At 41.7% G+C, this 23,873-nt stretch overlaps 1 protein-coding gene across 7 annotated transcripts in view; it reads right to left on the reverse strand.

Moving 5' to 3' along the window:
- SLC4A10 (solute carrier family 4 member 10) overlaps nt 1–23,873 on the reverse strand; it is a 164,681-nt gene that overhangs the window by 80,167 nt on the left and 60,641 nt on the right. For all 7 annotated transcript variants that reach the window (XR_011849456.1, XM_072121877.1, XM_072121876.1 and 4 more), the window contains exons 3-5: nt 10,990–11,142; nt 7,167–7,305; nt 6,515–6,675 (exon numbers count right to left, since the gene is read on the reverse strand). Coding sequence is in view for 6 of the 7 variants with exons in the window: in XM_072121877.1 (XP_071977978.1) it covers nt 6,515–6,675; nt 7,167–7,305; nt 10,990–11,142 (453 nt within the window). In the remaining variant the exon portion in view is untranslated. The remainder of the gene's footprint in view (nt 1–6,514; nt 6,676–7,166; nt 7,306–10,989; nt 11,143–23,873) is intronic.

The raw sequence follows: 23,873 nt of genomic DNA on the forward strand, positions 1-23,873 counted from the left end.
AGGGAGAGGGTAGCAGTGTGTATACAGAGGGAGAGGGTAGCAGTGTGTATACAGGAGGGGGGAGGATGTGTCCACGCGCGGGAGGGGGGCAGTGTGACTACTGAAGGGGGGGCCCATAAAGGGGGCCACTAGGGCTCTGTCGCCCAGGGGCCCACTAAAACCTGTGTGTATAGGTGATGCACAGTTGAGTGTGTATAGGTGATGCAAAGTTGAGTGTGTATAGGTGGGCTGAGTGTGTATAGGTGGGCTGAGTGTGTATAGGTGGGCTGAGTGTGTATAGGTGGGCTGAGTGTGTTTAGGTGAGCTGAGTGTGTATAGGTGAGCTGAGTGTGTATAGGTATGGATGATGCAGAGTTGAGTGTGTATGTGGATGGATGATGCAGATTTGAATGTGTATGTGGATGGATGATGCAGACCTGAGTGTGTATGTGGATGGATGATGCAGACCTGAGTGTGTATGTGGATGGATGATGCAGAGTTGAGTGTGTATGTGGATGGATGATGCAGTGTTGAGTGTGTATGTGGATGGATGATGCAGAGTTGAGTGTGTATGTGGATGGATGACGCAGAGTTGAATGTGTATGTGGATGGATGATGCAGACCTGAGTGTGTATGTGGATGGATGATGCAGAGTTGAGTGTGTATGTGGATGGATGATGCAGAACTGAGTGTGTATGTGGATGGATGATGCAGACCTGAGTGTGTATGTGGATGGATGATGCAGACCTGAGTGTGTATGTGGATGGATGATGCAGACCTGAGTGTGTATGTGGATGGATGATGCAGAGTTGAGGGTGTATGTGGATGGATGATGCAGAACTGAGTGTGTATGTGGATGGATGATGCAGAGTTGAGGGTGTATGTGGATGGATGATGCAGAGCTGTCTGTGTAAATGTATGTCTGTGTGCACCGTGCTTTAGTGCGACTAACAGGGATATTTTAATTGGTGTAAAATATATTTTTCCTTTTTTTGGAAGCCTAAATCTGCGGTGCGTCCTATAGTAAGAAGCGTCTTATAGTCCGAAAAATATGGTAGCTCTTTCGTACTTCAATATATGGATCTGTGTAAGGTGCAATTTTTTTTTTTTTTTTTTTTTTGTCGGACGAGCTGAAGATTTCACGGCTCCCATTTTGCGGACTATGACTTTTTGATTACTTTTATTAAAAATTTTATGTATTGTAAAATTGTGAAAAAATGGCGGTTCAGACATTTATGGGGTCCATCACCGGGAATGGCTGTTTCTATATAACTTTCGGGATGCAGTGATATCTGACATTCTTATATTTTTATTTGTTTATTTTTAGATAAGTTCTAGAGGGGTGATTTGAATTTTTATTTTTTACTGTATTTTTAAACCCCCTAGGGTAGTTAAACCCAAGGGGGTTTGATCACTCCTATCACTGCAATACTACTGTTTCACAGCATCTGGCAGTTCTGCTGGTGATCTTTAACCCTCGGTTATGGACACTTAGCTACAGATCTGTCTGAATAACAGACCCTGGAGCCTTAGTGAGACTCTGGCCCACATTTATAAAGCGTTTGCACCACTTTTCTGTCTAAATTAGCCCTAGAAAGAATGTGCAAACTACTTGCAACATGTATTTAAGAAGTGTTTTCACTAGTTTTGTGTTGCAAGTGCGCTGTGTTCGACAAGACAGAAAAAATGTGCACAAAAGGGGCGTTCCAGTGCACAGTTGGATTGTGCGCCACAATTCTAAAACATGAAGAAAATGCACCAGAATAAAATGGTGCATTCTGCTGGAGAAGTGCAGGGGGCACCAGATTTATGAAGAATGTGTGACACTGTTCATTAATCCGGCACACACTGCACCCTCTACAGGCAAATGGCATATAGTGAAGTTTGCACTACTTTTGATAAATGTGGACCTCTGTGCTGTCATGGTGAGAGATTGTGGGTCCCTGATGATGTCATGAGGGCTGAGAGGATGGTGCTCACATCCAAGAGGGTGCCAGAGTCAGGATTTCTGTGCACCTATAACATAGGGCATGTGACACAATTCTGTCGGACTCTGCATATTAAATCCGGCGCACGGTCCGACTGAGCACCAGAACGCCCCATTCAGTGCAGAAATTTAAATTGCATGAAACAAAGTGCAGTCGTGCCACAAAGGGGTCAAATGCATCATAAATGTGGTGCAGACACTTCTTAAATCAAGCGGTTTGCACCTTAAAAGAACGTACAAAGTCTGACAGAAAACTGGTCCAAAGCCCTAAGTAATTTTGCCCCTTTGTTCTAATAAAAAAGAGATCTTCCAAAGCAAATAAGTTCCCTTTCCTGCTGCACAATCTATAATGCTAAAAATGATTTCATAAATTTTAGAAAACATATAAAACATATTTCAATGACACAACTTTGGTGAGATGAAGTTATTGCAGATGAATCTAAGTACAACATCTGCGCTTTCATCCTGTCACGGACGGCAGTTGTCACAGCATAATTGCTGATATTGTCGAGTCCAATTAATTGGAGATGTAGAATTGGTATCTTATCGCGTCTCATACAACATTATAAGATGCAAAACTGAGTATAAAATGTAAAAAAGACAAAAAGTTAACATCTGCAGACAGAATCTGAAATAAAGGGATGAATATGGAATTTGTGATTTGTAATTTATTCTCTTCCTATTTCGGGTAAAAGCCTCTAATTCCCAGCAGAAGCTTCTCTTCTTTTAAAGAGACAGAACTGTCACTAAGTCTGGAATCTGCCTGACAACAGACACCAGAAAGGTGATGAGATGAGAATTAATCTGCATCTTCAAAAGATACATTCACTATTTCATATCTGATTTACATTTGGATCTTCCATTCTTCATTATTTTTTAATTTTTTGGTAGTGACAACCACCTTTTCTTTTGTGGATCCAGTTATTTACAATTACAATTTACAATTTTCTTCCTTTATCAACATGAATTTATCAACATTTTATTACAAATTTACATTTTATTATAATTTTATATTTTATTCATTTTAACAATCAAAACTAAACTGTCACTTTTTTCTAACCTTTTTTTTATTTCCTGATTTTTTTTAAAAAATATTATTTTTTGTGCATGATTAAAAAGGCGGCCATCTTGTCTGAGATTCTGCTTCCCAAGAGAGAAACCTATTTTTCTTTACAGCAGTCTCTACAGCCATGGACTAGAGCGACTCATTGGTGTCCATGACAGAGTGTTCTAGACAGTTTGAGGAAGAGGAAGGAAAGTGTTTAGGAATAATGATGACTCCAAAATGTCCCTAAGAGTGTACTTCACCCTAAAAAAATTATGTGAGGCACAAACATGAAGAAAAAGTTGGATGTAGATATTTGTTTACCCAACAACAAAGAGTATATAAAAACAAAAATGTATACCTGCACCAACCTATATGTACATAACACACTGCAGCAAGACAGTACTAGACCATCCAATTTTCACACCGGTATTAGCACATGTATGTTGATACCACAAACTCAAAACCAAACTAGTATGGTTGTTTGAGAAGAGAATGTGAGTAATTCACAGCAACAAATAGATGTGTGTAGGTACCTATAGGTGAACGATCATGTCCAGCTTACTGTTCGTGGATACAGCTGTAAGTCCAAGCGTTCAGTGGGTGATGGCTCCTTACGTAAGTTTCAATATTCCAGGAGTGATGTTACAAGTCGTTCTCCGCTAGAAATCTTACTTGTATCCAACACAGGCAGGTTCGTAGTGATGTTCCTGTACAAGGTAGCAGAGCCCCGGCCGGTGGCTTCTGCTCCGTTCACAGTTCTGGTACGGTCCGATGGGCCTCTATTAGCCCTTATTAGTGAAACATAGTGCACCCATTGAGTGGTTGTAGAGGCATTCAGATGTCCTTGTCATGCCCCTCCAACCACTGATCAGGAGCTGGTGAGCACAGAGCACTTATTATACACAGCCCCCTTCATCCACTGGAAAGCTGGAATATAGGAAATTTCATGGAAAAATTCTCCCATTGGGGCGGTCAAGTGACCCACAGTTGCCGAAGGCTATCAACGAACTTTCCCAGGGTAAGTATGATATTGGTGACCCTGGGAAAGTATTGTATAATTGGCATACCCCTTGGATGTGACTCTACAGATCACGGGTGTCAAACTTAAGGCCCGTGGCCTTGTGTTATCTGTCCTGGCTTCCTGCCAATATGCTGAGCTAGTTGAGAATGCAGCATAGGGACAGTGTAAGTATGATACTCACCTTTTTCCACTCCCTGATGCAGGTTTCATTGTTTTCTTTACTGCTTTGAACAGCGGCTTTATGGGCCGCATCTGAAGCCGGCAAGTGTGATGACATCATCACATCTACCAAGCCGACAAGCATGATGACATAATCACGTCTGCCGATTTCAGAGCCGGTGCGTACAGCCATCGTTCACAGGAGCAAAGGAGGCGACAGCCGCTGCTTCAAGGTAGTGGGGAGAGGTAAGTTGCTGGTTACTATGAAGGGCACTGTGGCAGCTGTGGGTGCACTGTGACTACTATAAGAGGCACTCTGAAAGCTGTGAGGGAACTGAGGTAGCTGTGGGAGCACTGTGACTACTGTGGGGCGCACTCTGGACTCTGTGGGGGCACAGCAACTTCTATGGGGGCACTGGCAGCTGTGGGGGGAATTGTGGCTACTCTGGGGGGCAGCGTGGCTTCTGTGGGGGGATTCTGGCAGATGTGGGGGTGCACTGTGACTACTGTGGAGGCGCTGTGACTGCTGTGGGGCCACTGTGGCTGATGTAGGGGCACTCTGGCATCTGTTGGGGCCACTTTGACTATTGGCTACTCTTTGGGGGGGACACCTGTAGTGGCGGTGTCTCAGGTTATTTAAAATATGTTCAGCTTTGTAGTTGCCCTGGATTGGCTGATGGGGATGCTGTATAAATGTAAATACTGAACATTTATACAGTAATAAAGGACATTCGACCCCTGTAAGCCAATCGCAAAAAATGAGTTTGACACCTCTGCTATAGATCAATGGTTTATTTGTGGGGTGTAGCACAGGAAATCATGAACTGCCGATGATCGGAAGTTATCACAGGATAGGGAAAATTTTTAGGGCGCATCAGACATCAAAGAAAACATACCGAACATACGAAATAAGCCGTTCATTAATATGATGCATAGGTTGGGTAGTTGTTGCGAATAGTGCCCTCTCCATTTTAGGAGCTGTCTAGGGAGACTGATCACCTCTCTAGTTGGTTTCCAAAAGCGGAATACTTTGTAATTGCAGTTGGAACCACTGCCAAGGAGAGCAACAGTCAACATATCTTTTGTCTTTAACCAATGATATACTGTGTTCTTTACTGTAAAGCAAGCTGGAAGCAGATTGGAGAGTGCTGCCACCTTTCTAGAGAAGTAAAAAAAACCTTATGGATGGGTACACAGGGTCTTTTAGTCTATCTGGGTCAGTATATTCCAGAAGTAGAGTGAGAAGCAAGTCCAGTGTGCAGCTCCAGCAGAATTGCCATCCAGACACACTACCAAGAAGCAGAGGTGTCTAAGGTCTGATCCCCAACACCTTGGACAGTCAGGAGACTAAGCCCCAGAGCAAAGGGCCACTTTCTGGACTTGGCTCCATCTTTACCAGCCCAGCCTGAAGTTACTACCAGGCTGTGAGCAACCCTTCCTGCGGACCTGCACTACGACCAACTTTCCAGCTGGCTGAACCTGTGGCTGATGTTAGGTTGTTGCCTGCTGTTGAAGTTCCAATAAAGAACTGTGAGTTGATTTGTACAACATGCCTCCGTGTGATCCCTGGATCGGGCTGCTTCACCATCATGGGCTCCCTCATCCTTTATCATCCAGGGATTCCTATATACACCTCCGGGGTTGCCCCAGAGAGAAACCTATTGCATCAGCCTCTCCCTCCATATTTCTTGCACACACCACCTGCTGGAGACCTGCCAGGCTGTAGGCCCATTCTCTGGTCCCAATACCAAGCACCATGACCATAGTGTGCCCAAGGCCACATAAGCCAGCCACTGCGGTATTCTGAGCCCCAAGTGCCTCCAGCCACCCTAAAAAAGGCTAGGCCCCAGTGGGGGATATTTTTTGCACTTCCCAATAGTACTGTTTTGTATTTGTATATAGCCATTGATACCTATTTACATTGTGCAATATGTCTATATCAATATGATTTGATCTGTTGCCTGCGATGCAACTCTTTTTTGTGTCCCGTCTGGAGTGGGATCATTTTTAACCAGTGTGTTATTCTGTTTCAATAAAGTCTTTACTTTTACTACCACCATGTTCTATGCAGTTATTGTTGGGTGTCTTATTCCTCTTTATTGAGGGCTGTACAATAGGTTTCATTAACGTTTTCCAACAAGCTTTATGGTACTAAATCTATATAGCGAGAATTATAATCACATTATGATAAATGCTATATGCTTACTTTAACACTGAACAATTTCCCTATTTGTGTGTGTTCAATTTTGGTTGATATTGCATATCATATAGATTTTACATACCAGGTCTTTTGAATACAAGTAATGTAATGCTACATTACCTGCAATTTCTTCTAGTGTGTTGGCTCTCATGTCCAATAAGACAGTCCCATGCAGAATACAACTTCTCAATTCAAACAAGCTGTGGAGGGACAATGTAGCTACATAGGGTTTGCTCCACCTCTCTCCACCATCTTCAACGTCTTCTTCAAACTTCAACCACCTGTTAAATATGTGTTGTATAAGTACAATCAAAACTATAGACTGACTACATGCATGTACATTCACTTATCTTTATTCCTTACATAGCTTGGTGCCCTGGTCTGTCTGAAAAGAAAATCTAAAATGGAAACAATTGTTCCTCCAGTTTGTCATTCATAGTAATTTATGCTCATGTAAAAGAATCATTCTAATGGTTCTTACTTTTTGAGCTTTACCAGTAGCTGGAGCCCCCACAAGTCCAAAAAGGATGGTCCTATGGATATGTCATCATTGTAAACTTTTTAAAAAATCTATAATATAATTCTTATATCATTAAGCTCTAATAATATATGGATGTAGAATCTGTAGAACTACCTACAAATTCTAAGAGCCATCCATTGCTACTGCCTGATTGGTGCTTCACCTATAGAACCCACAATTCCACTGCCCTCTAACCTCTTGTCTCTATCACTGATCTAGAATTAGTTCTTGAGAATGCTTTATGATACAGACCTGGCCATCTCTCTCCATTCAGCATCATCCCCATCACGTAAGCAGATTTCATCCAGTTCTGTGAACAGATCATGGGGAATGTGTTCTTCATCATCATCTTCTGTTCCCAGGATGAACTGGACTCTTTGAGATGGAGTATCTACAACCAATGATAAGACAAGTATGAGGCATTAATATAACATAATATTTTTGAGGGTCTGTGTACATTGACCCATTTCCATCTGCCCAATGTAAGGTTCTCCAGGGTCAGTATGCGTCATGTATGAGAGTGGTGATGTATCAGGTCCAACAGTATCTTTGGTTTTGGTCTTTAAAGTCCTATAACGATAACTTGTTACCTATGCACAAGACTTTGTATAAACATCTGTAATGGATAGGACCCAGCTGATCATGGTAGAAAGGTTCACTTGAATAAAGCAATTGTCACTCTGGTTGGCCCTATTACCTATTCTGTACAGAAGTGATTCAATGCCATTGTGTGACAATCCCTTTAAGCTTTTGATGTTTGATCCAAGAATTTCAGAAAAACTTATTTGGTTGGTTGGGTGTTTGGTTTGGTTAATTTTTGTAGACAGGTTTCAGGGTCAATTTATTGGTAGGACAGTGACTTATAACTAGTGTTGAGCGGACCCGAAACACAAAGTTTGGTTTTGTACCAGTCTTTGCAGGTACGGGTCCCCTTGACCCAATCCCAAGTTTACTTAAAACCCCTTTCCTATGTGGTTAACGCCCTTAATTGGAAGAACGCCGGTTTTAACTCCTTAAAATGGCGGTGCACAGCGATCCCGGCAGGCTAGTGCCAGTGTGTATGCACCCAGAATAGTTTACATGCCACTGGTGACTTTGAAAACAGTTACTACATGTCAGAGGTGCCAGAACGGGATTGTTAAATTAGAGTTTGAAAATTTAACGGTCCGCCTATCACTACTTACAACCGCTGGATGTTAATGGAGGACGACTAATTTGAATATTTCCCTCCCTGTAAAAATATGATTGGTAAGACTCTATATTCCAACTGTGTCTTCTTAAAGGATATCTACATCATTAGATGTATCTTTTCGAACAGGCGCATTTCGTAGTTGCGAATGAGCCTAAGGCGCTCTGCCGAGTGCTTCTTGGCTCCAGTGATAAGTCATTTATTCATGCCCGTCGGTGGAATGGCTAAGCCTTAATTGTATTAAGATGACATAACTACCACTGATATCAGCAGCTCTCCCACTGCTGTTCTCGCGCTACACGCAATCATAGCATTCCTTCGGTACACGTTGCTATGATCGTGCATAGCGCGAGAATAGTAAAGGGAAAGCCGATGTCATCAATGACTCTCGTAACACAGTGCAGGCGGAGCCAATCTGCCGAGAGGCATGCATAAATTACTTATCGGTGGAGCCAAGAGGCACTCAGCCCAGTGCCTCAGACTCATCTGCATATTTTAAAAAGCGTTATTTCTACGAAATATGGTCATTCTAAAAAATACAAAAAGAAGTTTTCTACCGATGGGACATGGAGGTTAAGTTGTAAGCACCTACCATTAGGTAATCTGATGTAGATGTGCTTTTATGAGTGCGGTCACCTCCAGAACCTTTGTCATTTAGTACATAGATGATAGTATGGGTTGCAGGAAAACAAAAGTAGTGAAGATTACCACACCGGGAGCTTCTCTTATTTAGTGGCTACACATTAACGCAGTCTTTAAAAAAACATTGTCCACTATTGGAGGAGTCTAATGCTGCCTGCACTGCCACCAAAAAGACAGACATCCCCAATACTAAGCCCAACTTCCCTGAACATAATCATCTCATCTTGCAGGACAAATTGTTTTGAAATTGGGAGTCTCATGTTGACTGAAAAAAAGCCAAAAATGGAGCACAAAGCAGGGTTGGGATTGCTTAACGAAGGATCTGTGGTACAACCAATAGCGACCCTGCAAGTCCAACCCATAACAGAACCTTATAAAATCATAAAACAACTGGGTTGTCACAGCCCTGGTCTCATATTACTCCTAAAGAAGAATAGAATTACTACATCGAGGAAACATTTTATTAAAACTCTTCAGCCTATTCATTTCAACTGGTGACATAGGAATACAAGAAAAATATTCCTTGCTTCTATGCCGTGATATCATTAGTAGTAATCACCAGGTGCCGCTCCCTGGAACCCTAATAATAATAATCATTTCAAGAAATATAATTATTAATGTAATAACCAGAGAAAGCTGTGAATGGATGGGAGTTATAAGTAGTAACACACAAATACAAAATAAAAGGAAAATGGGAAAGAGGCGGATAAAGCTGGGAAATAAATAAGTGTCGAAATAACCATTGAAGTGCCAAAGACAAAACTTACACAATACAATAACCAGGTATACAGCACAACTATTCATGGATCATACAGAGCTGTGAGGCCAGGACCATGGACAGCAGAATATTTTATACGCACAATAAACAGTAAGTTACAGGGTTTTCTGGTTTTAGCTATAGAAGGTCTGGCACTTTCTAACATTCTTAAAGGGAACCTGTCACCAGGGACCTCATTTTCACTAAAGACAGGTTACAGAAGCCCATTACAGCTGAATTGCACATATGCCTTCCTACCTTTTCTAAGCATTTGCATTTCAATCTAATTGTGTGTCATAACTTACCTTGCACCCTGACAGAATCCTTGGCGGTTGGGCTTTGGTTAGGCTTTGGTTTGGATGCATTTCAAAAAACAACACGTGACTTATCTGTGCTGCAGACTACTCAGCTCTCAGCCCCTACCTTTGTGCTCCTGTACAGCCCCCCCTGATATCAGCTCACCGGCTGTGACCACTGTGAAGGAGCAGGAGGAGGAGCTGTACAGGAGCACAAAGATGGGGACTGAGAGCTGAGGAGTCTGCCGCACAGACAAGTCACATGCTGTTTTTTGAAATGCATCCAAACCAAAGCCCAACCTCTGGGACTACACAGAGGATTCTGTCAGGGTGCAAGATAAGTTATAACACAATTACAAATGTGAAGAAATTGTAGCGAAAAAATAAACTCTACTTTATTCCTTGGGGCGATACGATTACAGAAATAACAAATCTTTATAGGTTTATTTTTTAATAGATTTTTAAAAATGAAAATCTTTTCTACAAAAAAAACATTTTTTCATTTCCCCTATTCTGATGCATTTGGCATATAGATCTGTGTAAGGTTTTATTTTTGTGGGACGTGATGACATTTTCATTGCAACCATTTTAGGGACTATAAGACCTGTGGATCAGTTTTTATTAAATTGTGTATGTGTTGCGATATGGCAAAAAATATTGATAGATCGGGACTTTTGGGATGCGGTAATAAAGTTTATGATTTTATTTGTTTACGTTTATATCAGTTCAAGGGTAAGGGTAATTTGATTTTTTTAATTAATTTTTTTGCCCTTTTTTTTTCCAAGGCTGCAATTGGAACAGATCGGCGCACCCCGACGATGTCACAGGGAGTGACAACCCGATCCAAGATCACAAAGTCATCATAATGCGTTCAGGGATAGTGAAAGATATCCCTGCCCTATAATAGATGCAAAATTTTTGTATGCTAAAGGACCATTTAATCAATTAATTAATTTCCTGGAAGACTCTGAAAATGTGGTCATGACAGGTTTATTTGCCCACAAGGATCTATTATCTACCTAAGGGAAGTATCTTGGACTTTCCTTGTACATTTTCTAAAATACAGTGTCCACCATTAAGAATCAACACAGTGCCATATGGACTGCTGTAAACATGTAAGATGGGATTAACCCTCTAAACTGTATACGGAAAACCTGAATGAAGATATTCCAATAAGTAGACATGTCTTACCATATGTAGGAGAGTCCCGTCCATCTTCTAGACCCGAATCCCTTTCCCGGTCTCTTTTTCTGTGTTTGTGTCCACGATGTCGGTGACTGTGACGACGGTGACTTTTTCGACCTCCCAGAGGTACATGGACGCCAATGAACAATGTCCGGTGTCCTAAATAGATTGAAAAAAAATTGATATGGGTGATATGAAGAACTAAGACAGAATTATTATCCAATAAATATTTCAAGTAGATTATTACAAGATTTTTTTTTAAAAATCAACAGAAACTGTAGTGATAATGGTAAATTCTACAGAATATTCTATTTCTTGGGCATAGCACATTGAAGCTCATTAATTGATCTAAACGAAGTGTAGAGAAGTGTATGAGAAACATATATTCCTTAGCACTTGACTGAATTTACAAGACAGCACATTTGCATTTTATCTGGGTTTCCCCACGGTACAGTATAATGAGTAGAATAATGAGCAGGAAGCTTTCGACATAGAAATCTCAGTAGATGCCAGATGTTAGTTTGCGAGTAGTTGGGGATATTAAGCTGCTATGATTGAGTTCCGGCATTTCTTGAGGTAGCACTTGATAAAGACACCTTTCTCACTGTTTAACCTTAACTGAGACAAAGACTGCCAGAAGAATTAGGTTCACATTTGTGGCGCCATCAGGGCCAAAACTTGGGGCATGTGGGAGAGGCCCAGAAGACTTTTAAGTTCCATTACATGTCTCTCTCCCATACAATAAGACCAGTACTATAAATAATACACTATGGGCCTGGCCGCATCAAGTTAAGTTTCTAGTGGCCTTGGCAAGACCAAGGATACTCATTGCTGTTGTATAAGCAATAATAATACCATCTAGTTTTGCAGTGGAAAAATTGTATTGAAAATTGTATACTCCTCTTAAAATGTTATTTAAGAAAAGCAGAATTGCACCCAAAATTATGCAGTTTATTCTTGGAAACAGTCAAAAGGTTCAAGACTGAAATTAATTAAAAGGAACCTGTCATCAAGAATAGACAAAATAATCCTTAGCACTGTGACTTTGTCGAAAATTGCAGTGCAGGTATTCAAGCCGAAATCCCCTTCCTCCCGCAGCTAAGATCCTTCCCCAAAGGTTTCCCACATTTAGGTATGTTGGCCTGCCCAACACCGCTTGACCCCCATCCATCGCAGGCTGGGGAGATATGTCATTTCCTGCTCAGTGATCTCTACTAAATTCACCATGCAGTGAGAGGGAAAGCATTCTGGCAACGACAGGAAGTGGGCAGGGAGAGGACTTCCTGTCCTCTCAGGCCAAGATTTGAAGAGACACTGGGCTGTCAGTCAAAAGTAGAACTAACTCTTCTCTTCAGAGGTTGACTCATCTTTACTACTTTGCATATCACTTTCATCATTTGCATGTAATTAAGATACAGATCTTGGGGGCAGATCATTTTAGGTGATATGGGGAGGGCTTTCAACCCTTCACCATCAGGTATAAGTGGTGTGAGGGTAAAATTGTAGTGACTCCTTTAAAGGAGTTGACCACTAATAACAACTGATATGAGAACATACATGGCCCCCTCCATCCACCAGAAGCCAGCAGGACACAGGGCATCACAATAAGTTAAGTCCTGTTGGCCTTTGGTGGATAGGGGGTGGGGGGCATGTAGACATTTTTTGCTGCTACAGACAAACTTTACTGGAGTAAGTACAATATGGGTGACCCTTTTAGTGTGTTGTCCTTATCATGATAAGGTTGTTAATAGTCGCCAGCTCCTTAAACGGTTTAGCTTAGTAGAGCATTTAAAATACCAGGGGGCAGATACTTTTTTCTACATCAGATTATAGTAACAGAGAGTTTTCAATGTTTTCTTATGTGTTTGATATTTTGGGTTCCTACTGATGGCTGTGCTTCACCCTGGTGGGCAAGCTAAACCAATGCTACACTCAATTCTACACTGTCCTGAAAGTTGGTTGAATGGGGAAATGATTAGGCATCCAAACCAATAGGCCATCCATACAGAGGACCCTTGATAGGAGATAACAGTTTATGCAGTAGGAACAAGGCCATATAAAATATCAGAAAAATTGTGGAAAAAAGTGGTCCCATTGAAGGGTTGTCTGAAGGTTGAAAAACATGGCTGCTTACTTCCTAAAACAGCATCTATGTTTTTTTAACCTCCAGACAGCCCCTTTAAAGTTAATGGGGGTCATTTACTAAGGCCCCGATTCGCGTTTTCCCGACGTGTTACCCAAATATTTCCGTTTTTGCATCGATTTTCCCTGTATTGCCCCGGGATTTTGGCGCACGCGATCGGATTGTGGTGCATCGGCGCTGGCATGCACGCGCCGGAAATCGGGGGGCGTGGCCGAACGAAAACCCGACGGATTCGGAAAAACCTCCGCATTTAAAAAAAAAAAAAGTGTTGCGGAGCTTGCACTTACCCTCACTAGGAATAGGCCGGTGAATATCAGTGCATTCCGAAGAACTTCAGCGCAGCAGCTCCACCTGGTGGAAGTCGGAGGAACTACCTTAATGAATCCAGGCCGGACCCGACTCCACCGCAGAGAACGCGCTGCTGGATCGCGAATTGACCGGGTAAGTAAATCTGCCCCAATATGTCTATATTAACCGCAATGAATTATCTTCAAACAATGGAAGTCTGCAAGCTCTATTCTGTCAAGTGGCCAATGCTTTTCGATAAGCACAGATATAAAGTTAACCTATTTTCAAAACTAATTTCCAGGGATGGCATGTGTGACTATGCTGAATGTAAACTATGACAGTCTATGATATTTTGTGGGATACAGATCTAGCACTTGTTAAGCTGCTTTAACTTATTGCGTGGCTGAATGAAGAGGAGCTACATAAAGTGGAGGCGATACTTGAAAGAGAGTCATCATCAGAAGGAGAGTTACTGCATAAAGAAGAGCTGCTACATGGTGGAGAAACCCTACATGAAGAAGAGGAACTGCACGAAGGAAAGGCACTACATGAAGAAGAGGAACTGCACGAAGGAAAGGCACTACATGAAGAAGAGGAACTGCACGAAGGAAAGGCACTACATGAAGAAGAGGAACTGCAGGAAGGAAAGGCAATGCATGAAGGAGAAGTGCTGCATGAAGAAGAGGTGCTGGATAAAGGAGAGGCGCTGCACGAAGAAGAGGAACTACATAAAGAAGAGATACTGGATGAAGGTGGAGCATGAGTAGGAGGCATTGCATTTAGAGGAGGCACTGCATGAAGAAGAGGAACTGCATTATGGAGAGGCAATGCATGAAGAAAAGGTGCCGCAGGAAGCACTGAACAAAGTGGCGTTGTATGAAGTGCTGCATTAAGGAGAGGTGCTGCATGAAGGAGAGGCACTGCTTGAAGGAGAAGCATTGCATGAAGAGCTCCATGAGGAGAGGCGCTGCATGAAGGAGAGGTGCTGCTGAAGTGTTGCATGAAGGAAAGACACTGCTTGAAGAAGAAGGATTACATGAAGAGTAGAGATGAGCGAGTATACTCGTCCGAGTATACTGCTGGGTCGAGTATTAGCATACTCGGACCGGCTCGTTACTCGGACGAGTATCTCGCCGCCTCAAGATCGAGCATTAAATTAAGTGAAGAACAGTATTTTTATTACATAATAAAATATTCCAGATGTTTCCTGATGTTTTGCTTGTAAGAACACATTGAAATAACACTATTCTTCACTTTGCAGGTGTGCGTGCGTGTCTCCCGCTAAGTTAGGAGATGTTCGGAACATCTGGAATGTGAAGAATAGTGTTCTTTCAATGTGTTCTGCACTTAAATGGTCCTGTATTCACTGTTTTTAATGTTTTAATTCTATTCTTCACTTTGCAGCTGTGCGCGCACATCTCCGAACCTATCGGAAGACACGCGCGCACACCTGCAATGTGAAGAATAGAATAAAAACATTAAAAACAGTGAATACAGGACCATTTAAGTGCAGAACACATTGAAAGAACACTATTCTTCACATTCCAGATGTTCGTGCACATCTCCTAACTTAGCGGGAGACACGCGCGAACACCTGGAAAGTGAAGAATAGTGTTATTTCAACGTGTTCTTACAAGCAAAACATCAGTAAACATCTGGGATATTTTATTATGCACTGTTCTTTTAATGTTCTCTTTTACAAAAAAAAATGCTCAGGTCTCCCATTGACTTCAATGGGGTTCGTTATTCGATACGAGCACCCGAGCATTTTAGTGCTGGCTCATCTCTAATGAAGAGCTGTATAAAGCAGAGGCGCTGCATGAAGGAGAGGCGCTGCATGAAGGAGAGGCACTGCATGAAGGAGAGGCGCTGCATGAAGGAGAGGCACTGCATGAAGGAGTGGCACTGCATGAAGGAGAGGCACTGCATGAAGGAGTGGCGCTGCATGAAGGAGAGGCGCTGCATGAAGGAGAGGCACTGCATGAAGGAGAGGCACTACATGAAGGAGAGGCACTGCATGAAGGAGAGGCACTGCATGAAGGAGAGGCACTACATGAAGGAGAGGCACTGCATGAAGGAGAGGCACTGCATGAAGGAGAGGCACTGCATGAAGGAGAGGCACTACATGAAGGAGAGGCACTGCATGAAGGAGAGGCACTACATGAAGGAGAGGCACTGCATGAAGGAGAGGCGCTGCATGAAGGAGAGGCGCTGCATGAAGGAGTGGCACTGCATGAAGGAGAGGCACTGCATAAAGAAGAGGCGCTGCATGAAGGAGAGGCACTACATGAAGGAGAGGCGCTGCATGAAGGAGAGGCGCTGCATGAAGGAGAGGCACTGCATGAAGGAGAGGCGCTGCATGAAGGAGAGGTGCTGCATGAAGGAGAGGCACTGCATGAAGGAGAGGCACTACATGAAGGAGAGGCGCTGCATGAAGGAGAGGCACTACATGAAGGAGAGGCGCTGCATGAAGCAGGATCCCTTCACAACGCAACAGATCTGGAAACAGAAGATGACTAGATCATTATAGATATTGTAGATATAATTAGTTAGTTGTATCACAGACTTGATCCAGGGTTCTAGAACTGATCGCCTTTTCTTGGCTTCAAGAAGGAATTTTTTCCCTGTGACACAAACTGCATGAACATGTCCTGCCTTTTTCTGGATAGGTAAAGAATGTATATCATAATTGATGTTTCATAATCATGACCTGTCTTCTCACCATTTCTCATATTATTCAGCACGGGGGGGAGCTGTTACATTTTTTCTCAGGTTTCTTTATAATATAATGTCAAACCCTTAAATATGGGAGGTATCCTAAAGGATGTACTCTATATGCATACAATATATACAATATGTTTCTGGATGTAAACTCACACATCTACCCTACTCGTGTTCTCTGGCAGTCAACATTACAGTGAAAGATCCTTCAATAGGCCTCACATAGACCTATATATGTGTGTATATTTGTGTCTTTCCTCATTGACAATATTGACAAATTTTTGGTTAATAGAAACTTGGAATGTTCAGGATTTTCATCTCTTGGCTAGAGATACTGGGGGTCATTTACTAACCGATTCGCGTTTTCCCGACGTGTTACCCGAATATTTCCGATTTGCGCCGATTGTACCTGAATTGCCCCGGGATTTTGGCGCATGCGATCGGATTGTGGCGCATCGGCGCCAGCTTGCACGCGATGGAAATCGTGGGGCGTGGCCGAACGAAAACCCGACGTATTCGGAAAAACCGCCGCATTTAAAAACCGAAAAAGTGTCGCTTGGGAAGCGCTTACCTTCACCTGGTCCGAGGTGGTGCATTCCGGCGCGTTGAGATGATTTTCAGCGCAGCAGCGCCACCTGGTGGACGGCGGAGGAACTACCTTAGTGAATCCCGGCCGGACCCGAATCCACCGCAGAGAACGCGCCGCTGGATCGCGAATGGGCCGGGTAAGTAAATCTGCCCCATTAGGATAGAAGTTTCTGCGGTAAAACTGTTCTAGTTGCCCATCGAAACCAATCAGAGCTCAGCTTTTGTTTTAGAAACGGCTGTGGGAAAGTGAAAGCTGAGCTCTGTTTGGTTGCCTTGGGCAACTAGAACAGTTCTGCTCTAAGAGACTTATGGTAAGTCTCCCCCATTGAGTTGTCTAAATTGAAAAATAAGTAAACTGCTAAATTTGTAGTAAATTGGTTGCAGTTTTATTAACCATGTAAAATATTTTTTTTACAAATCAATAGTTCTTGTCCTTTAGAATAACTTTGTCTTTTGTCTTGATTATCTATGTCCAGCAGTTTCTTTGCTATTCTCATCAGTTTAGCATTTCCCTGCAGTAGCTGTGTCTCCCTCTGCACCTCAAGCTGTGTCATAGTTTCCTCTGCAGAAATCCCCTCCCACCAAACTCTGCTCTCTGGACACTTTCTACCCAGCAGAGAAGCTTTTAACCCTTAGTGCTCACACATAACAGACTATAAACATTATTGTACTATATCACTGCTGGTTTCTACTACTTATTACACACTCCATAATTCTCCCTGTAATGAAAGCTGCAAGGCTATTCACTAAATAGTCATGCAGGCACAGACTATACAGTGTTTATTGGATCAACTTGGTGGAATCTCAATGGATTTACTGTTAAATTACTTGATGAGAGAACACAAGCCATCATGGGAAGTGAGAGCATCCCAAATTTAAGTCAGCTTCAGGGGAAAGACAGAAAGAGATTAGTCTCTGTCCACCTTATTGCTGCTGAGGAGGATTTCTAGTACATAACCTTGTGAATATATGGGCAACATTTTGTCCTGTTTTGCTTTATTTATGTTTGTTTGTTTTTGTCTTTTAAGTGGGAATCAAATCTGACAGTTTGATAATAGTCATTATGAAATCAGAGTAAGGCTTAATAACATATACAAAGATATGACCACATAACTCTCCAGGGACCATTCCTAACACTGTCTGCAAATTAGAAAATGGAGCTTGAGGTTCCATTGGGTGACATTGGCCACTAGTACAACTGTTTTGAGATATACAAATGACATGAAATTATATTTCTAATCTCCAATATATTACACACTTCTCCTTCCCACGGTGCACAGACAAAGCTCTACAAAGCTCCGATTGTAGCCACAGGAATTTTACATAATTCCCCTAATCTTTCTGTACATTGTAAACAATTACTTAACTATATAAGTACAACCCACACAGATTTATAACATGATTGAATCTACATACAGTCTGCACTTGGCCTGAACAGCAATGTCACCTTCAACATCCTATAGGGAGTGGTTAAGGCAGGAGGCTTTAATCAGGTAACACATTTCTGGGATAACTGAAACAAAGGTATATTGTTCCTGTAAGATCTACACACAGAGACTGTAAGCTGCTTTGGGTCACTTGAGATATTACTGCGCTCTTTACAACTGGTTTTCAACAAACAAATTTGTAATCTGGAGGGATAAAATAAAAATTGGAAATAAGAAAATTCTTGATTTATTTTAAGGATTAACTGAAAACAGTATGTATTTAACATCTATGGAAATATCTATAACTTAAATTGGGCAGCACGGTGGCTCAGTGGTTAGCATTACAGCCTTACAGAGCTGGGGACCTGGGTTCAAGTCCCAGGGTCAACATCTGTCCATTGAGGACAGAGACCAATTTGGTGAGCTCTGTGCAATCCTGCGTAACTTGTGTGTGTTATATAAATAAAGGAATTATTATTAAAAGGAAATCTACCATTTGTTTTTATGCGTGGTGAATACTGTAGCTACACTGATGCAGAAACATATCTTATCTAATCCCTGATCTGATTAGCTTTTCTCAAAAAACAATTATAAAATTCAGGACTTTGGGAAAGATGGGTGCAGACTGGCTGCTGTGTTTCACGGAGCTTCCTGAACTTACCAGACATGACTAATCAACCTGAGCTGGATGACTCAGCAGCTGGTGGATGGTGCAGCGATTGATTACTACTGCCTGTCAGGGACATAACAATGATTATTTCATTCTCTGAAGCAGTGCATAATTAGGGTAAGAGGAGAAGCGCCAAGGCAGCCACATGATCAATAGAGCCTAATTATCATAATTTTATCATTGTTAAATAAGACATGTTTCTGCCTCACCTTAGCTACAGCATTCTCAATGTATATTTGGTTCACAATGTATAAAAGCAAATAGTAGATTTCCTTTAAAGAGGTTGGCTCTTAAAGCCATGACCTGTCCTTATGGTCTAGTCTATCGAGGTCATATCAGTCGCCTGACACCTGAGATTGTGCTTTGGGCAATTCTTGTATGACTTACTTACATGACTGTGGTGATCTTTTTATATTTATAATCCATGGCCTCCTTTCTTCTAAAATCAACTTTTAAAGGGCTCAGGGGGATGTTACTAGTGTCCCATGCTCTAGGTTCACAGGCTTTTACACTGTGCAGAAACATTTAACACCCCTCCCATTGTGTGAGATTACATCAGATAAAGGGAGGGGGGTAGTGCCGCGGAAGCAGGGTGAGGGGCGCACAGTGTACCAACCTATGAAGTTACAACACTGAGGAGACCCTCATAGCCCTTTAGGATCATTAGCAGAATTTTGAAATTGATTTTGGAAGGAAGGAGGCCATGGATAACAAATATTAGAAGATTCCCACAGACACGGTGGCTGGATCTATGAGTAAGTGTCCCTGGTTTATCATGATGGATTTTGTACTCATTTACATGAAATCAATGATATCCTTTGTAGATTCTGTTCTCATTTTATTACAGATATACATTATATGACAATAATTATTAATGAAGCATAATTAAAGGAGTTCTGCAATACAATTATTGGCCAATCTACAGTTAAAACATGTGCACGGCTCGTTAGTATCACAGAGAGTAATCAGAGCTGTGTGATATAACGTGCACCTGTGTGACCATGGGCAGATTTCTGTCCATTGGAAGTAAACATAGAAGCTTTCTATAGAACAGTGGTGGCGAACCTATGGCACTGGTGCCAGAGGTGGCACTCAGAGCCCTTTCTGTGGGCACCCAGGGCTTCATGTCAACAGAGAGTTTGCCAGACAGGACTCAAAGCTTAATCCTGTGGTCCAAGACAGACCAGGATGTGCCATGCTCAGCGCCATTTTCAAGCAATATCCCTGGCTGCCAGGACCACAGGAGAAGTGAGAAGGAGTGGATAGATATGGGTTATCGTTGGAACTCCTGCTCTGGGTCCCCTGATTCTTTCTCTTTGGGGGATCCTGAAGGGAAGCTACAATCCAAATTTCTCCATTATCTTTCTATTGTATTGGTGAACTCAGGACACCAATACAATTGAAACCTGTGATACAGCAGGGATCAATAAGTTACTACTTAAATTGTCATGTCGGCACTTTGTGACATGTCAATGGGTATTGGTTGTAGTTTGTGGCTCTCTGTCTCCAACATGTTCGCCATTGCTGCTATAGAATGACAGCAACCAGAGATCTAGAAAGCTGTGAGGAATTGATACAGAAAGTATATTTGAAATCTGTATTTTCATTATTCAAGCAATAGGAATTACTTGTTGAAATGGGAATACCCCTTTAAGGCCGTGCTGTAAAATTGGGTGCCAAGAACAACACCTAGTGCCAAAAATAATAAATTCCCCCCCAGTATATGTAGCTATAATCCACACATAAATGCATGTTTAATATGTTTGGTTCGGTAGGGGGGCTGTTTATGCTAAAATCAGGGTGCAATGTATATACTTTAATGACCTTAGGGGAGGGGGGATTTTTTTAAGAATCGCCCTTCATAACAAAGTACCTAGAAATTGCTCTGGTTTCAACATAAACATTAAATCCATCCAAAAAAAAAAAATACATAAAAACAACAGCAACAATGACAATGATAATACTAAACAAGTTTGCCCCCGGCCAGAATTCACAGATTATACCGAATTTTAGCGAGCGGCGCTGTCACATTGACTTTTCAGCTTTTCTCTACAGTCTGAAACCTTATTAAAGGCCGTTGACTCAGAACGCGATGTCCTGGATGAAGCGTCGCCCGCAGACGTGACCAAGACCATTATGAAAAACCCAATAACGTAATAAAAACTGAATTGTCTTGCAGAATATTCATTGTCAGAAGGAACGTGAAATCGCTGCCCTCATACAAAAGTCCTAGAGATTTTACCATAATGGTTTCATTCCGTCCGGCAGATGTTCCATTCTTGGAGTGAGAAACTGGGATTAGCAGTTGGATGAATACAGTTACATTGTCTGTAAAATGTGTGAGGACAATCTGGAAATTCTCAGTGAATTACAAGTGTATTGTGATTTCATAAATAAAGTAAGCTAGCTAAATATGGAGGGTCTTCTAGTATGTACCATGTGCTCTTGATTCTTACCTAACCATTGACGTCGGGAGGGATAATAATCACTCATCTGTATGAAGTCTTATGTGGATGCAAGGGCGTAACTACAGTGGTAGCAGCCATAGCAGACGCTATGGGGCCTACAGTGTCAGGGGGACCCGGCATTTGAGGTACTGGGTGTGTATTGAGTGTATGCTGTATGTGTGTGGTGTGTATATAATGTATGTATCTGTATCTGCACAATGTATATATGCTGTAGGTCTGTATATGGTAGTGTATGTATGTGTGTATTGCTGTGTGTGTGTGTATATATGTGATGTGCATATGCTTTATATGTGTGTATATGGTGTGTATATGCTCTATGTTTGTGTATATAATACAAGAGTATATATGATACTGCATGCATGTGTGTATATACTGTATGTGTGTATATATGGTGTGTATATACTGTGTGTGATTGTAACTCACATGTGTAAAAGTACTAATTTATATATTTTTTTTAAAGGTGGAAGGGGGCCCCATTCAGAAGTCTGCTATGGGGACCAGCCTCTTCTAATTACGCCCCTGTGTGTATGGTGACCACTGAGGATGCCAGTGTGGGTGGTGACAAGTGTGGGCGTTTTTGCTCCAGCTCTCTAACTTGGATGGACCATTTGCGTAATTCATTGTATTGTTCATGGCCTTCTTGGTGCGTGCTGGATTTATTATTATTGATATTGTGTGCTTTTTTGAGAACCTGTGAATTAGCAATGTGTCGTTCGCGAAAGAGCTGGCTCTAAGATACAATGGGGTTAAAAGTTCTGTGAAGTGGGGGTACTGGCTGGGACATTACTAATAGATCCAGGCAGTGTGACTGTGGTAATCTTCTTATATTTGTTATCCATTGGCTCTTTCCTTCTAAAAATCAACTTTTATAATTATTCTAATGAGCCAGAAGGGCTCTGCGGGCGTTACCAGAGCCCCTCTGTACTCTGCTACATTGTTCTCCTTCCCCCTGCTCCCCCGGCAATCTCCTCTCTGCCTGATATAATCCCCCACAGTGGTGGGGGAGAAGTGCTCCTGGAACAGCCTGTGAAGTTACAATTTGGAGGGGCCCAGAGCCCTTCTCGCTCATTAGCATAATTTTAAAAGTTGATTTTAGAAGGAAGGAGGCCATGGGAAATAAATATAAGAAGATTACCACAGTCATAGTGACTGACTCTAGTGTCCCCGGTTTATGGATTGATTTTGATGTCAGATTTCCTTTAAAGAGTGCCTCCAGTGAACTATATACTGCTAATTGTTATGTGATGTCACCTAGTCTCCACATGTTCTGCATGTTTTTTTTCTACATACAATGTTGCCTAGGTGGTGTGCAGGACCTGATGCTATGGGTGTCTTCTTCTCTAGGAAGGAAGAGTCAGCGGGGATTTCATTAGGTCACCAGTGGCCCACTAAATATTCCTATTGGCCTTCCTGGCCTCATGGGTGACCGACCCTACATGAGATTATTACTGTATAGTGAAAGTATTATCTGGCCATTGCATTTCTATTGAGTAAGCAGTAACGCTGTGTTAAGATACCGATTTTTCACACTATGCATCCGGTCACAGTTTTCTATGTCCTTTTAGGTTCTACACAAACAATTTTTTGGCACAGTTGATAGTAGAACGTCTTGAGACCTCATGGAACATGAAGGTCTGGATATGTCATAAGCTTGTCAGCAGGCGGCAGAATGATAATTCGACAGTCTTAAATTTTTTAAAATAATTATTTATGTTGTGTGTGGCGGGATGTGATGAACATTTTTCAAATATACTTCATTAACAAATTCAGCTTAGTTTGTAAAAAAAATCAAGCTGCTCCCTCCCACAGAGATACATATTACAGCCTGTAGAGTGTGTGTCTATGGAGGCTGCATGAGCTCACATCTAATCTCCCTTTGTTTGGTTAAACAGCTCTGAGAAGGGAGGACTTTTTCACTTTCAGCTTGATCTTTGCTTATAGCATTCTACAGCCAGGGAGAGAGGAGAAAGGCTTACCACTCACAGCTGCGTAACAAACAGGAGAAGAGAGAGACCTATCTTTAATCCGATATGCAGATTTGTCATAGTAACATTGTAACTAAGGGGCACTTTACAGCCTGTTTCTTTAAAAACTAAGAAGAATTTCTTTATGATGTATATTAGAAAATTATGTCACAAACTCCCCCCCCCCCACACACACACACAATATCAAACATCATCTGAAATGACGGTTACTCTTTAGGTGTTATTATTGGAATCTCACATTTATTGAATCCTCAGATAAATCTTCACAAGCCAGATTTAACAGCTATAAAGGATAAAGGCCAGCACAATATGAGCACAGAGCTGCTCTCCTATTGGTCAAAACTGCCTAAAACATTATGTGTCATGTGTCTAATAGGCATGATCACATAATAAACCGGGCACAAAGTCAAATGTTGGATAATACACATATTCATTTCAGTCCCCAATGAGTCGTGAAAATCTTGTAAAGTTAATAAGCTAAATGTGAGAAGCAATTTACATTGAAAAGTTAAGAACCAAAAGCTAATTAAAACATGTAAAATTGTACATAATGGAGTAACAAGTCCAGAGGCAAAAAAAAAATTCTAAATGTAAAATAAT

Source organism: Engystomops pustulosus, chromosome 8 (genome assembly GCF_040894005.1).
Source record: "Engystomops pustulosus chromosome 8, aEngPut4.maternal, whole genome shotgun sequence".
NCBI classification, from domain to species: domain Eukaryota; kingdom Metazoa; phylum Chordata; class Amphibia; order Anura; family Leptodactylidae; genus Engystomops; species Engystomops pustulosus.